The 17,500-nt window shown below is 43.9% G+C and overlaps 1 protein-coding gene across 1 annotated transcript in view; it reads right to left on the reverse strand.

The window, feature by feature from the left end:
- The window catches only part of znf236 (zinc finger protein 236), a gene marked incomplete at its 3' end in the record, with an annotated part of 79,465 nt that overhangs the window by 61,040 nt on the left and 925 nt on the right, over window positions 1–17,500 (reverse strand). Inside the window, exons 2-6 of the mRNA XM_080540629.1 lie at window positions 9,539–9,675; window positions 8,089–8,253; window positions 7,163–7,341; window positions 6,625–6,755; window positions 2,392–2,564 (exon numbers count right to left, since the gene is read on the reverse strand). Coding sequence (XP_080396755.1) covers window positions 2,392–2,564; window positions 6,625–6,755; window positions 7,163–7,341; window positions 8,089–8,253; window positions 9,539–9,675 — 785 coding nt within the window. The remainder of the gene's footprint in view (window positions 1–2,391; window positions 2,565–6,624; window positions 6,756–7,162; window positions 7,342–8,088; window positions 8,254–9,538; window positions 9,676–17,500) is intronic.

A 17,500-nucleotide genomic window follows, 5' to 3' on the forward strand; every position in this document is an offset into this window, starting at 1 on the left:
GCTCTCTCTCGCTCTCTCGCTCTCTCTCTCTCTCTCTCTCTCTCTCTCTCTCTCTCTCTCTCTCTCTCTCTCTCTCTCTCTCTCTCTCTCTCTCTCTCTCTCTCTCTCTCTCTCTCTCTCTCTCTCTCTCTCTCTCTCTCTCTCTCTCTCTCTCTCTCTCTCTCTCTCTCTCTCTCGTTACTTTCCCCCAACCTTCGTAATTTGACAGGGTTCGGTTTTTATTGATTTATTATTTAAATGAGAGAGAAAAGACAACATGTGTGGTGGAGAGCGTTAGAGGGAAACGGACGGGCGAGATGATTGAATTGGCCACTCATATGAAATGGGACGGAGCGCGGCTCATTTGCATATGTTCGACTGGTAAACACCTACGTAATTGCGAGTAGCAGACAGACACGCACGCGGCGAACGGAGAGGCACTCAAGTCCACCGGAGCTAAGAGCCAGTCAGTTCTAATGAGTAGTCGACATGTAAGCAGAAGCTCCTCCACCCTCTAGTGCGTATTCAATTAGCGAGGTAGCTTTTCATCCAGGCTTGATTACTTCCGCATAAAAACCTCCCAATTTGTGAAAACATCAAATCAAGTTGATGCTGTTGTGCACTGCAGTTGGGGGGGGGGGGGTTTGGCAATGTTTTCCTTTGGGAGCTGTCTGTTTGTGGTAACACTGCACGCTTGCACAAGCGATCGCTGTAATTATTTTCATGTCTTTTCATCAGATCAAATCGAAATCAGAGAGGTGGTGAAGGCCGTTGAAAGTTAAAGACGCGGGACGTTTATTCGTCGAAAAGGTCACAAAGAGCACCAAGACCCCTGATAATCAAATCTACAAATCTACTAGTGGTGTGACAAATGTAGTCGTGAAAATTGCTATTTCAAACATGAACGCACTCTGTTGCTTTATATAATAGAAGCTTTCCTCCTGAGTGCTAAAATGCAGTGGATCATAATAGAGCAACATTACTAGGGACAGACCACCCCCCCACCCCCGCCGATGGGGGTCATCTCTTTATGTAATGTCTCTCATTCATGACCCCACAGAGCTGCCTGCCTGCCTCTCTCTCTCTCCAGGACACCAACAGGAGCTGGGAGCTATCCTAACCCCAACAGCGCCCTCCATTACTGGGTCTAGTCTGAGTCTGTCTACGGAACACCGCCTGGATACACAATCAAGCTGCCCTACTCCGCTGAGGCCATTTCGAGAGGACGGGGCCTTTAGCGTTATGCTTCCATTGACCCTGTGACCACGTGATCCATGAAACCTGAGTGAACAGCCAGGTCCTGGACTCAGCTGGACGATGAGGGTTCATTAGAATAGGAACAGTGACGCATTCGCCAGGTGCGGTAAACACAGGGACAAAGAAGGACAATTTCACCTCTCCTCTTTCTCTGGGAGACTAATATTAGCCAGGCACACAGTGTCACTCTATTGAATCAAATGAGCTGGTAGGAGGAGGAGGGTGGGTGAGGGCGGTGTGTGTGTGTGTGTGTGTGTGTGTGTGTGTGTGTGTGTGTGCGTGTGTGCATGCGACAGTGAGAGAGAGTGAGAACGCGAGATAGAGTGACACAAAACAACTGAAAGAGACACACAGAGAGGGAGAGAGAGAGAGAAAGCGAGAACGAGAGATGGGAAAGGGAATGTACAGGATGTGAGCACAAGGACGATGAGTGTACAGACGTGTGTGAGTACAAGCAGGTAGGTACAAAAAGGATTAGCCCGATTAAATATGTCTGAATGTTTCTATTCATAGTTTGCGAATCTATTCAGTGTTGAGAAACTGAAAGTAATAATCAATAGAGGCTATATTGGTGTAAATGTACAACAAACAAAGGGAAGGGTACTGGTAACCCTGAACTGTCAGTAGGTAAGTGGTGGATGGGCAGGTGAGGGAGGACAGTGCCAGTGTGGTCCTCTCTGTTCTGTCTTATTCCAAAGTGCTTTACAATGGCCTCTCATTCACCCATTCACACACACCAATGGCGGCAAGCTACCTTGCAAGGCTCCGGCCTGCTCATTGGGAGCAATTTGAGGTTCAGTGTCTTGCCCAAGGACACCTCGACACATGGACGAGGAGGAGCTGGGGATCGAACCGCCGATCTTGCGATCATTAGATGCCGGCTCTACCTCCTGAGCCACAGCCTCAACCCCCAACATACCAGCCCTCGCTTCCCCACCATTGACTGGTGTTTGTTTTATCCTATAACCCTGTGTATTGCATACTTATTCCAAACTATTCTTGTATATATTTAGCTTTTTTTTCTAAAACTGAGTTTTGCAGTATTGAGGCGCTGTAAAAATAAAAAAATGAATACATGTAAATAAAGCATGACTTGATTGGACAGTGAGGCCGCGTACCAACAACAGGTATATGAGTGGCAGATCCACTAGTTACCTCAGAGTGGACTCTCTGGACGTGGGAGTGCAGGTTGCCCTTCTGGGAGAAGGAGGCAGGGCAGAAGATGCAGAGATGAGGCTTCTCCCCTGTGTGTTTCCCCATGTGGGTCTGCAGCACCACCTTCTGGTTGAAGGCCTTACTGCAGTGGGAGCACTTATAGGGCCTCTCACCTGGTGGAGAGATGAGGGACAGAATAAGAACACACACACACACACATCGGCGGTTCTACACTACCCTATGAAAATGTTTTGGCCCACCAGTTGCCCCCCCCCCCCCCCCCCCAGTGTGGGTGATGAAAAAAAGAAAGGCTATATTGGTGTCGAATAGGGATGTCCCGATCCGATATTGATATCGCATATCGCCGCGATATCGGTCCTGAATGCTGGATCGCAGATCGCACCAGAAAAAAAATTAGGCAGTAGTCTGAAACTACAGATGGTAAGCTTTCAAATGATGCGTCATACATTGAAATCTGAAAAAAATTCAAGACGACACGAGTATTTGAATGTTTGTTTGTATATCAATGTTTTGCTCAAGAATGGTGACTGCTAAAAACGCTGCTAGCGGCTAACGTTTCGTTCTAAAACGAAAGTATTGTAACGTCCCCACTTGGACAGTGGTTGAAATAATGACAGATAGCTTCTCTCATGTAATCTGTGCGTTTAATTGTAAACTATCTCATACACAACTTTCTTAGTTCACCGGAGCTCTCTCTCCCAATGGTCTCAACAACACACACAGCACCCGCTTTCTTAGTTCACCGGAGCTCTCTCTCCCAATGGTCTCAACAACACACACAGCACCCGCCCCCCCCCCCCCGTGACCTCCACCAATCACAGGGGTGCATTGGCACACAACACAGTAACAGTGCGAACATGAACATGAACTCAAGCATTAATGAACATTAATGAACAGGGTTGCTACACTATGTTTACAAGCCAGGTATCACTTACCGGTAGCCTCTGGCAACAGTGAATCCAACCCACAGATTATAAGTATTTAGTGATCGTTAAACTGTTGTATATTATATCGAGTGGTACTTTAAAACTTCCAAGTTGCCTGTTATGAAAAAAACGAAAAGCAGATATTGTTGACACCCCTTTGATTCTGCGACTGGTTTCTGGTCTCACCAGCAGCGTCTCTAGGCTACACTTTTAAAAAGGGTGCTATAATTGATTTGCCATTTGTAAGAGAAGATAAATAGAATAAAACCATGAAGGCACTAAAACTAGAAATCTGACAGTAACTATTTTTTTTTCCTACAAATTCTGAATGCTGCAGTTTAAATTGTTTTAACTTTAAACCAGTTAGTCACTGAGTACTGCAGAGTACTGTTTTTGTTGCTTGAATAAAGGCTGGCAGTCTTTAATAGCCAACTGTTGTTGTGGACTATATACTGGGGAAGTATTTGTTATTATTCAGGAGTAAAACAATAAATACAAATATCGGATTGATATCGGTATCGCAGATACCTGAAGCCCAGGTATCGGTATCGGTATCGGTAGTGAAAAAATGGGATCGGGTCCCTAGTGTCATCGACATCCCTAGTGTCGAACATTGATGATATTTCTCTGGTGGTACCCCTAACCAAACATTTCGTATAATTTCATTAAACATTGGGGCCGCCGCCCCCTCCCCCCCCCGCCCTCCCGCGCCGCCCCCTCCCTCCCGGTCTGGATGGAACAGTCCGCCATAATATTGACACTGTCAATTTGACAGACACGTGAATCAGGACCTGCTACCTGTCATTCTGCTCCGGTCGGATTCAACGAAAAGCTAGCGTATGTCATGTGAAAATATGTTACAGATTTTTAATCCACACAAATCCTGTTTAATTTTTAATACTGTTTATTATAGTGACAATATGAAAAGAAAGGAGGGGAATATTGCCACCTTTTTCCAAAGGAAGAAACAAAATACTCAGGAATGAAGAGATATGGTAATCATCTTCAAGGCATATTTCATTCTAAAATGCTAAAATACCCTCCTGAGAGGGGACTAAACAGGGAAGCTCAAGAGGAAAACTGAAATAGAGAAGCTTGGAAATGTCAAGATCCTACTTTAATCCACTGATCACTTAAAGTCAGACAAAGTCATACTGATGTTGTCTTTTATCTGTACATTCTTCAATGGTGGAGGTCTTACAGTTTAATAACCGCACACCGCCGCTGCAGTGGGCTACACTTCAATGCTGGCGGCGCAACGTACACACGCTGTGAAGTATTGCCGAAGATGTGTAATATGTGGATTGGGTGGATATTTAGTGGTTGTTAATAGATAATTGTGCACTAAAAATGTTGGGGTGAAATGATGGCCTAATTGTGGTTCTTGTGTTAGAAAAATTTTCTTTGTTGTTGCTTTATTGAGTATGTGTGGAACTGAGGGGTATAGGATAGTGTAAATATTATAATTCCAAACTAATTATGGGTGTGTGAATGAGTGGGGTGGTGGTGTGGGGCTAGGCTAAGGGGTGTAGGATAGTTACATGTGTAATAATAGTGTATTGCAGTAGTTAATAGAATAGTTCAAACTTGAATGATGGTATATGCTTGCCACCCCATTTAAAACAACCTAGCACCGCCACTGCACACAAATAAAACACATGTGCATGCACGCACTCCTGCCACACACACACACACACACACACACACACACACACACACACACACACACACACACACATACATGTACACAGGTGCAAACACAGGTGCACACCCTGTACACACACACTCTGTACACACACACACACACGCATACGCATACATGCATGCGCATACACACGTGCACACACACACGGACACACACACGGACACAGACACACACACACACACACACACACACACACACACACACACACACTACTACGCCACACGACAAACAGCTGAGCTGAAAGGTGCGCTGGTTTGAGCTCTCACAGGGCTGACCTGTCTGGCTTTAGTAGACACAGCAAAATCTAAATGAGGTGAGGGAGAGTCGCAGAGAGAGCAGAGATGGATGAGGTTCTGACTGTATCAGCGGTGTGGACCGGAAACCTCCAGGCTTAAGTGTCTAAGAGTCCCACAGGCTGTCTTCAGAACACCCCCTCCCACCGCCACCACCGCCACTATCACCCACTAATGGCTGTTTGACATTCAGAGCACAGAGCCACCGTTCCCCCGCCTCCAGTGTTCATCTCATCCAGCCAAATTAACGGAGTTGGCACGGAGATCTCAGGGAGGACTATTAAGAGCTCTGATCTCTGGGAGTCTATGCTGCCTCAGCAAGAGAGAGAGAGACAGAGAGAGTTGACGGGGAGGGGGGTCATTTATCCAGGTGCATCAATCCAGGTGATATCGCTGGATTAAATGAGTTGAGATTTTTGGGGGGGGGGAGAACTTGAGGCGCTGACGTAGTGTGTGTGTGTGTGTGTCTGTGTGTGTGTGTGTGTGTGTGTGTGTGTGTGTGTGTGTCTGTGTGTCTGTGTGTGCGTGTCTGTTGCTGTGTGTAGGTGTGTGTGGTTGTGTGTGTGTGTGTGTGTGTGTGTGTGTCTGTGTGTCTGTGTGTCTGTGTGTCTGTGAGTCTGAGTGTGCGTGTCTGTTGCTGTGTGTAGGTGTGTGTGTGTGTGTGTCTCCTGGCTCCTGTCAGCAACTGTGCTTGACACTGTGGCTTAACCAGGTGCATTCTCCAAATCACCAGGGATGTGATACCATGACAACATGGTGTTTCACTGGGGAGGTAACACCATGACAACATGGTTGCTCCATCCGAGCTTAGCATCTGTGACGTTGCTATATCAACCGCAGGCAGGGAGGAAACTATCAAATGTGGAGATTTTACTCCAAATGTACCTAGAGCTACTGACAATCTTTTACTTGATTCATAGGTCATTTATCCATTTCAAGGGCACAAAGTAGAGAAATATTACTGGCAATACATCATTTTCAAATGGGCACACATTGTCTGCATAAATTCCTGGGATTTACTGTAATGGTGAATAATAGCTGGGTTGGTGTGACTAGAATACAGGAACCGCTGTTAATGAAGAGGACAGGAGTCCCAATCAGCATAGAGCCCCCTGGTGTTCAACACCGGTACAACACACTCCACAAAACCACTCCAACTGAAGAGGCCATTTTCATCAAGCTCTCCATTTAATGCTCTCTCTCCAGGGGAACAACAACTCAGGTCTAAACCCCGGGACAAGACCCTTCAGATAAAGGCTTTCTCTCTGTTGTGTGTTTCCCTGCTCACCTGTGTGTATTCGTATGTGTCTGACGAGCTGGCTGGGCTTTTTAAAGGTCTTCCCACAGTGATGGCAGCTGTTTGTGAAGCCACTGCGATCGATATTCTTCTTGTAGTTTCTGGAGTTAGTGCTGAGTGATCTGGAGACAAAACAAGCAGGAAAACACTCTGAGTCCAAGAGGGGAAAAAAGATCATTGCAGACAAACCTAATTGCTAATTCAACCAATTTAATGTACAATAGGATTGTCACTGCATCCTTAAAGGAGGATAAATCCAATAAGTGAATGACTTTATTTGACATGAATACATATAGAGTTGCCTCAGCCATTTGAGTACAATAATACTCACCATAAAAAACCACAATAAAGTCTAATAAAGTCTTCTTTGGTCCTTTGGTGTGTTATAACCTGGTTGAACAGCTAGTACGACAATGTGTTGATACACATGCAATATTTCACCATATTTGGTATATACAGTATATATATATGTATATGTATCTTTCAATCGATTCGATAATACCGTCGTCCTTCGCCAGGGGTCTCTTACCTCATCTTGATGTGCGTCTTCATGTGCTCTTTGAGCTGTACGTTCATCTTGAACTCCTTGCTGCAGGCCTTGCAGGTGTAGACCTTGGTTCCAGAGAGTTCTTTCCTATGCTCCCACAGGTGCAGGGTGAGCTGGCTCTGGAGGATAAACTCATCTCCACACTCTGTACAGATCAGGTTCTACAGCAGGAGGGAGGGAGAGAGACAACAGAGGAAGGATACGCTTTACTTTACAACAGTGCTTTTATTACCCTGTCAGTTCAAAATAACATCATTGTAATTGCGTGTGACTACAATGCACTAATGGCCCACTAATGGAAATCTATAATTGGTACATAATGTGTGTGTATATATTTCTTTTTTTCTTTTTTTTAATAATTATTTCTTGATGATAGATTTTCTCAGAATATCATTTACTTCAATTAAAGGTTGGATGTTTCTAATTTTTCTCAGTGTGGCATTAAGCTAATTCACCAAAAGGTGAAACCTGTATAACCCTTTTTACTCATCTTTACCAGGGGTGTCAATAATTGTGGAGGGCACTGTGTATATATATAGCCACTGTATATAGCCACTGATTCTGAAGATTTAACTTCTCCCATCAGAGCCCAAAATATAAGCAAGTTTTGCTTGTATTGTTTGCAAACAAATTGCTTCACTGTATTGCTTCAAAACATGGATAAAACGATCATTTTTATGTCATAGACGGTCAGTCATCTAAAGTGCTGTCTATGAAATTGGAGAGTGAATGGATCAGTCATTCATCTACATGCGAGGAGGCCAGTGGAAAATCAAAGGACGGGCTCATTGTAATGAATGAGGAATGGTGTGTGTGATACCGTTCCTCATTCCATCCAGTGCATTACAATGAGACCGTCCTACGATGTTACATCTACGCCGGCCTCCCATGGTGGAGAGTGGACTGACCTCCTCCTTCTCGTGTAGCATAATGTGGGACTTGAGACTGGCCACGCGGGAGAATTTCTTCTGACACACCGGGCAGGTGGGGTCAGAGGTTGTGTGTGTAGACTTGTGGAGGGTGAGGTTGAACTCCACGTTGAAGGTCTGGGCGCACTGGTCACACCGATGAGGCTGGAGGGGGAGAGAGGGAGAGAAAAGAGTGAGTGAAGGTGTGGGTGGGTATGTGTGTGGGTATGTGTGTGTATTATAATAAAAGTATTTTCACCTCATAATCAGGCATCTTTTGAGGCATAATAAACCCAGAAACTCATAAACACTAACATTCAAATCATAATAAGCAGGTGACTCATAAGGGCATCTGTGGAAACCTTTTTACTTTTGGACTACGTTTACCCATACACTCCCATACACTTTGTGAGCCTGCTTTGTTTTACAGAAAGAGAGAAGGAATGCTTATTGTGTGTGTGTGTGTGTGTGTGTGTGTGTGTGTGTGTGTGTGTGTGTGTGTGTGTGTGTGTGTATGCGGGCAATTGTGCGTGCAAGCAAACCCCAGACAAATGCCAAATTGGTTTGCTTGACTATAAAAGTTGTAATTCTTCAGTGTATTTTCTTTTCAACTAAAGTTGCATTGTCACCTCATGTCTTTTTTTTTACACCAGGCCATTTGTCTTAGGGGGACAATGTTCCTCCTACGTGAGTGTCTGTTCACTGGGCTGCAATAGAGCTCTCATTTTGTGGCAGGAAAGTCATGAATAGCAAACAGTACCTTAGATTAGATCCAGTTACATCTCAGTACACCAGCTACATCTAACTTAGATCTGAAGACATAGAGTGTAGGAAAGCGAGAAACTGCATTCAAGTTTCATATGGGAGACAGTCGGCTGGTATTATTCCTCAGTTGCATCAACCTCAGCCTAGGGATGAACGCAATGCTCTCACATACGTAAGTAGGCTATGCTATCGATTTAGGCTTCGCGTCGACAATTGACAAGAAGACTAATAATATGATTTTTAAAAAGGTATAGGCCTAATTCAATCCATGTCGAATGAAGTCACAGTGTATGTGCTTAGGTGGTGGTTATTGGTCAAACTGCAACTGACTGTGCGTTGCCTATGAGCAGCTGACTACGAGTCTCCCCTCAAAAAAGAGATAACTGATCTCAAGGGACTAATAAAGGTTTAAAAAAGATATATATATATATGTTACGGTACATGTGGGAATACGGTACATGTGGGAAAACTAGGGTTAGGGTTAGGTGCTACGTCGACTTGGTACATGCTGGCATGTCTAACCCTAACCCTAATCCTAACCCTAACCCTAACCCTAACCTTAACCGTAGCATCGTAGAACCCTAGCACCTAACCCTAACCCTAGTTTTCCCACATGTACCGTGTTCCCACATGTACCGTAACATATATACAAAACTGCGTTGCTTGTCCCTTGGGCGGTGCTCACCTTGTCGTTGACCTCATGGTCGCGTTGGTGTCTCTGTAGCTGGCTCTCCGTGGTGAAGGTCTGGGAACACACGGTGCATTTATTCTCCTTGTACTCCCCATGGCTGTAGCTGTCCGTCTTGGGTTCAGACACACCATCTGATGACACACACAGGAAGGGAGTGAGAAAGGTGTAGGATTTCATAACAAACTATTTATTAAGGCCTGTCTAATAGCAGGACCATGTTCGCAAGGACAAACAGACTGAAGCTCAGCTTCTACCCCAGGGCCATTCAGGCCCTGAACACAGCAAAGACCTAGGTTCTAGGCCCTGGACAATCTAGACAATTTGATGGCAGCTACTAGATTGAAATCAAGTGCACCACTGAAACCCAACTGTGAACCCATTTCAAACCTGCAAACTGCGACACTTTAAATGAATGTGCAATAACACTATGTGCAATATGACAACCCTCGGGTACATAAGGTTCAGAGATAGGAAATGTTAGAATAGGTATAGCATAGCATAGAGTACAGCACAGTGTTTTATTTGTATAGTATAGTATAGTGGATAGTGTACATAGCCTTTATTTATGTAAACCAGCTCTTTTCCCTTCTTGTTTTTAGTTTTTTTTTTCCTAGCACCAGGGGAGACCCCCCTCCCAAATGTCGTTGTTTGGTACCTGTACTGTATTAATGACAATAAAGACCATTCATTCATTCATTCATTCATTCATTATAATGCCGAGGGTACACAATTGGCCTCTTTCACACCGGCAGTTCCGAACGCCGGTTCGCGCTCGCGTGCCGAAACCTCCGAACGTTGGCGCTGTCTGGCGAATAATACACTGGTATGAACGCGGGCTCATTCGCCAGACAGCGCCAACGTTCGGAGGTTTCGGCACGCGAACGCGAACCGGCGTTCGGAACTGCCGGTGTGAAAGCAATGTGGTGTTGCTTGCTGTCAACATTGGCCTTCCCTCTTTTTTGGGCCTACCGTTCACTGTCTACATATACATATTTGACATTTAGCAGGCGCTTTTATCCAAAGCAACTTACAACAAGTACTTTTGCCTAAAGTAAGTGAATCATCTATATATCAGTCATCACAAGAAAATAATATATATGCTAGGACGACCAGGGGCCATTGGCACTCACAATGCTAGAAGAAGGAAGGATTATTTAATTTTTTTACAAAATATATATTTTTATTTACTACTTCACTACAGAGTGGCCAGTATTCAGATACTTTGACACCACCCAGTCCACTTCACTGCGTGCCATCCTTTGTTCCCCGCTTTTTGCCACTTAGCCATCACAAGTTTGAGCTTGAAAGCCTTGAGGGGAAAAGGGTTCATGGTTGTTGTGGAAGAGCTTTTTGCAGGGTACCCCACACACTTACACCACCACTTCCTGTCTGTGCTCCCTACAATTTTTTTTTTTTTTTTACTTTCGCTTTCAACAATAATGTCATTGGCAGATCAAAGACAGTCACTCTAACACAGGGCAGTGGCGTAGCGGACGGGCCCGCAAGCGACGCACCGCGGGGGGGCCCCAGCCACTAGGGGGCCCCCTAACGCGAACGCGAACCGGCACGGTTCTTTGCCGGTGTGAAAGCCCTATATGAGGGGTTCAGCGTCAGTTCGCTTCGGTGCACCTTGCTGTCTGATTGTCTGTCCCTGTGTCATTCACTTTCAACATGGATACAAGTACAATAAGCATTCTTTAGGTGGTGGTAGATTCTCTATTCGGACATACATTATAGCCGCTATATGTGGGACTGTCGGTCCGATATTGTAAAAAAAAAAAAAAAAAATCATACAGGTACATCATTCAGCATGGTTAGGCTATATATAGCTGTTTCTTTTTCTATTCTACTTCTGCTGTCTGCGTCTCCCTGGGTATTCCTAGACCAGATGGCAAACAGTAAAGAAATGCCACAATATACCAGGACTTAAGAAACGAGATGTCCAACAAAGGATTTGACAAACCCTGGCCTATTATGCGCAACAAGTAGACTCTGATGCAGCGGAGACAGGGTTGCCAGATGGGCTGGTTTTTGGTGGATTTACACGTTTTTAGATTGGTTAGGTTGGAAATTCTCAATCCCATCTGGCAACCCTTAGCGGAGAGTCTACACATGGTATGTTTACAGATATCGCGCTGCTGTGCACACCACACTTTGTTAAAAGAAATAAAGCTTGTACTTTTCTACTTATAATACATTCTACTGATGTGGTCTACCATTTGGTTTTAGTTATAGGCTATTGCTCTCACTTGTTTGTACCTTTTGCTAAGTCAAGCATTTAGAATGTAGAGTGCATATTGCGAAATTTCGCAACGTCAATAACGCATCGGACTCTAAAAAACGCACTTTTTTTTTTCTCCATTGCGAAAGGGCCCCCGCCGGCGAATTTGCGAAACCTAGGATGGTAGGGGAAGGCAGGGCAATACCGCTACCTGATTGGTTGGCGAAGCACTCGTGATGAGCCCCCTCATTGGCTGGCGAGTCTACCATCTAATTAGCCAGACTCCTTGCTATAAGCTAGCAATATTGGGCTAATGTAAACGCTAGCTAGCTGAAATGCGGCGTGTGAACGGGTTGAAATGCGTGTGTCTCACGCCCAGAGAAGTTAGAAGTCATAAGGAAACATGTTTATTGACTGGGCAACACAGTGTAAATACAGTACTAGCCTGACCTTGGTCATGTGAACCAGCTTCATAAAATAAACCAGAAACACTCATTCTGCAGTCTGCACGTTTTATTCTGATATTAACCAGCTTGTTAACATTCAATTTGTCACATTGTATACCCACAAACCATATTACTGCATAAGCAACCACACAGGGGAAATACAGTATCAAAGGAGCAGTAATGTCACAAAAATACATTTCAGAACTTTGGGAGTTGTTTAAACTTGAACTCTCTTAGATTATATTCAAGCCGATCTTCAGCTACTGGCAAACATCTCCACGTTGATTGATTGATTGATTGAAAACTTTATTAGAAGATTTGCAGAAGTAGGTACATGAAAGTACATATTACATACAAGGTCAACTAACAGGATAAAAACCCAAGAAAGCCACTGGCTTATTTCAATTGGGGTCCTTGATTCTCAATTCATCGTTACATGTAAGACAGACAAAAAAAACTAGTACTATCTACAAGATAATACAGACAAATAACTAGTACTATCTACAAGATAAACATACATCCATCATGGGAAGAACAATACAACAAAACATAAGGTATGTACAGCGGGTAGGACAGGTGGGGACATACACCACAGGTGGGGGCGGGGGACAAAACACAAAGTATGTACAGTGGGTAGTTCGGGTCTTTTAATCTGATTTTTGATTTAGAGGGTCCAGTTACGGATTGCAGCCTCCTGTAAATGTTTTTTGAGAGTGGTTTTGAAGGTGGGCAGTGTTTTGCACTCCTTTAAGATTATAGGAAGGGCGTTCCACATTTTTACTGCATAGTTTGCAAACGAGTTTAACCCCTTGTTTGTGGTGCAACGCGGTTGAACGTGGTTCGTGGAGCTTCCTCTGGTATTGTATGTGTGGACGTTGTTCACTTTTTGGAAGTATGTTGACAGGTACTTGGGTGTCTTTGTGGTGTAGCGTATCTTGAAGACCAGGCCCAGTGCAAGCTGCTGCACTCTGTCAACTACTCGTAGCCAATCAAGGCTCAAAAAATGAGCAGCGGTTAGATGTGTCCTAGGGTTGAGGCCTAGCAGAAGCCTAACCAGTTTATTTTGGGCTGTCTGGAGTCTTGTTTTATGGGCCTTTGTTGTTCTATAGTACCATGATGTTACGGCATAGTCGAAGTGACATTGAATGAGAGCTCCTGATAGGGTCCTCAGTGTGTTTTTACTGACAAGTGAGGATATCCTGTACAAGAATCTAGTTCTATGGTTCACTTTTTTGATTACTTTTGCTGCCATTTTATCTCCGGAAAGATTTGCCTCTAAGATGGAGCCCAGGTATGTAATATCCTCTTTTCTTGTGATATTAATGTTACCCACTTTTATTTTGAAATGTACAGCCTTTCTGAGTTTAGATGGGGATCCGTATAGGATGGTTTCAGTTTTACCTAGGTGTATTGATAGTTTATTGTCAGCTAGCCAGATGCAGATTCTACTCAGTTCAGTGCTTAGCGCTTTTTCCACCTGCAATATGTCCCTGTCAGAGACCAGCAGAGCCGAGTCATCCGCGAACAGGAACAAATTGCAATCACATGCTGATGACATGTCATTCACATATATTAGGAACAGTAAAGGTCCCAATATGCTTCCTTGTGGAACGCCGCAGGTCACTGGGAGGGGGGGGGACAGTGTTCCGTTCACACTAACCACCTGTTCCCTCCCCTCTAAGTAGGATTGCACCCAGCTCACCGATGTTCTATCGAACCCAATTGCTTTCAGTTTATCTAACAATATGTGGTGATCTACTGTGTCGAAGGCCTTCTGGAGGTCCAGCATGACCATGCCGCAGTACTTGCCCGAGTCCACCTCATGGTTGATGTGGTCGTTCAAATAGAGAAGGCATGTGTCAGTGGAATGGGATGTTCTGAATCCTGATTGAAATTCATACATCAGATTTTTTTCGGTAAGGTACCTATCAACCTGTTCATAAACTATTTTTTCCATAAGTTTCGAGATGGAATTAAGAATAGAAACAGGTCGGTAGTTGCCTGGGTCTAATTTGCTTCCTTTTTTATACAGTGGGGTTATCCTTGCTATTTTAAAGTCAAGGGGGACGTGTCCCTGTTTGATGGAGAGGTTTATTATGTGGGTGATGATTGGGGTAATGGAGGCAGCTGAGTCTTTTAGAAATCTGGCTGGAATATTGTCATGGCCCGTGGCCTTTTCTGAGTGTAGAGCGCCCAGTTTTTTAAACACCTCATCGTTTGACACCATGGAGAGTTTAAAATCATCTTTGCGTACACCCAGTTTATTGTAGAACGCACGGATGTGCTCTACACCATAACGCCCTGAGTGGGGTGGTAGATTGTTAACTAATTTAGTGGCTATGGTTGTAAAGAAAGTGTTTAAGCACTTAGCCACATCCAGCTTGTCTGTAAAGAGAGAATCTCCAGATTTTATGCTGATGTTTGTAGACCTGGTTTTGAGTTTTTGACTGCAACCTAGTTGGCTATTAAGTAGCTTCCAAAGGTCACGTGGTTTGTTTAAGTTTTCTTCGATTTTGTTATCGAGGTATTTTTTCTTAGCAGATTTGGTCATGGTAATTACCTGATTGCATAGTTTGTTGCATTGTTTTTTGGGTTTTGAGATCTTCGTTTAAGTGTTTCACTAATTTTGATTTGCATTTTTTAACTTCAGAGCATTTTAGGTCTCTGACTTTCATAGCATTTAGAATGTCCGAATTCATCCATGGTTCCGATCGGGCTTTAACCCTGGTGGTTCTCATGGGGGCTATACTGTCAATAATATTTAGGAATTTGGTTTTGAAACCTAGCCATGCCTCCTCAACCTGTGTGCTTTTTAGTTCATCTAACCAGTCTTGATTCTCCAGCTCCGTTCAGCTGCGTCTCCACGTTCAGCTGCGTTAGCAGGTTCTGGCAATCTGAGGAAAAGTAATTCAATTACTACAGCTACAGTGTGTGTTGACGCAACTTCAGGGGAGTGTGTTCATTTTATGCTGTGCACCTCTCCCCTCTTTCACTTTCCCATAGTCATGCTCCCTCCGGGAGTAATTAGATGGTAGACTCGCCAGCCAATGAGGGGGCACTTCACGAGTGCTTCGCCAACAAATCAGGTAGCGGTATTGCCCTGCCTTCTCAACAAATCAGGTAGCGGTATTGCCCTGCCTTCCCCTACCATCCTAGGTTTCGCAAATTCGCCCCCCGCCGCCACCTTGGGATTTTGCGGTACGCCACTGACAGGGGTAGCCACGGTGCCCGCGGGCACCTGGTCGCCCGCAGAGACCACGCGAGTCGCCCGTAGGGCAAGTTCTAAAAATAGCACTATTTACCATGAAGGTCCCAGTTTAAAACATGGGTCTCCAACACGTCGCTCGCGAGCTACCTGTAAAAAAAGATGCTGCCTTCCCCCAAAAAAATCACCCTGGAAACCTTTTCCAATTTCAATCCCTTACTAATGTCCCACCCCCTCCAACACAAAAAAAGTATATCAGCTATGAGTTTTTGCAGGGTGAGATGTCTGCAGATGAAAGTAAGCAAGTTGAAAACGTTAGCAAATATAATTGCTGAGTGTTCTGACAGAGAAAGGTTGTTATTATTGTGACTAGTGTCTGATTATAGTTCCATGGTGTCAAAAGAACTAGCTAGCTAGCTCAGAGGTGATGAGATGAGCTAGTCTGCTGCACACTTGCCAGCTAAAGAGCTAACTGGAGGCACTTTATTATTTTACTTAAAGTAGATAAACAATCGTTCTTATTCTGCTAGAATTGGGCTTCATGGTAATACCATAATGGTATATTTACAGTACATGAACAGTGGATTGAAGCATTGGCACAACCCTCACTCATTGGAAATGTCTGTTTTCTATAGATGGATATACAATTTATTTTTCAGCAACCCAATATTCAATTCGAATTATGTTATGAATTGATATGGATCAATTTATACCTCTTATTAAATTATAAATACTCTGGTTGTTATGTTTGCCTTTTGGTTGACAGCAAAAGAGGAGGAGAGAGAAGGAGAGAGAGCAGGATGGTGTCGGCACACCAAAGAGAGAGAGCAAGAACCAGGTGAGAAAGTGGACAGGTAGTCAAGACCACATATGCCACAGTCCATGCCACCCCCTCCCCAAGGCAGCAAACCTAGGGGAAACACTGAGAGCAGATAGCTGAACTGTTCAGTGTCAAGCCTGGAGAAATGGAGATGGAGGTTATAAAGCTCCAGAATAATGTCCAGCTACAATCGCAACAACATTCACAACATTTCTGGAGCCTGGTAGACCCAGAAAACTATAAGAATATTCACCAAGCAGCCCTGAAAGTATTTGTTGTATTTGGCTCTACATACCTTTGAGAATCAGATTTTTCTGATATGAATGTAATGAAATACTACTACTACTTCTGAACAAGACTGACAGATGAGCATCTAAATGACTCTATAAGAGCGAACCTAAGTGGATACACTCCAGCATACACAACTCTTGTAGACTCCATGCAGTGACATTCATCTCAAGTGTAGGAATGAGTGAATGCATTATTACACACATGCACACATTTTTTTGAAAGAGACAAAAGAAGAAAAAAATACCAATGTTTTCTGACTGAAAAAACTAGAAAAGGTGAATGCACTTATTATTACACACATGTGGACCATACAATTATAAGCTTTTGATATGTGAATGGAGGTGATGTGATACATTGATATATGGATACAGAATATACTGCTACTACTATAGTGAGCTTACACATTGACATTTGAAACAGAGCATGCTAGTGAAGAATTGCAGAGTGTTTTGATACGTTATGTGAATGAATGTAAGTAATAAGATATGAGTAGCTCTCGGCCACTTACATTTTTTTCAAAGTAGCTCTCGGATGAAAAAAGGTTGGAGACCCCTGCGAGTCTAACATATGAAACATTTGTCTATCATCTTACTCCCTGAGCAAGTAATCGCACACGCACACACACACAGACACAGACACAGACACACAGACACACAGACACACACACACACACACACACACACACACACACACACACACACACACAGTCTCTATGCTGATTACACTTGGCCTAGATAGATCAGGTCCTGGCCCAGGGCAGCTGTAGACCGGGTGCATGCATGGCCATGGGACATAAGAAAGTGCAGATGTTTGGAGTGGGTTATTATGAGAACACTTAAGCCTACATTAAGCAGCGCTCTTCCCCTGTTAAGTAACTCTGACATTACACTAGTAACGACATTATCTGAACACGCTGTCAGAAGAACATTGGTGATTCGTTTTAATTTATTAGTAACAGCACGAACCATTCAAT

This window comes from Nansenia antarctica (genome assembly GCF_963989245.1).
Source record: "Nansenia antarctica genome assembly, chromosome: 10".
Lineage (NCBI taxonomy): Eukaryota > Metazoa > Chordata > Actinopteri > Argentiniformes > Microstomatidae > Nansenia > Nansenia antarctica.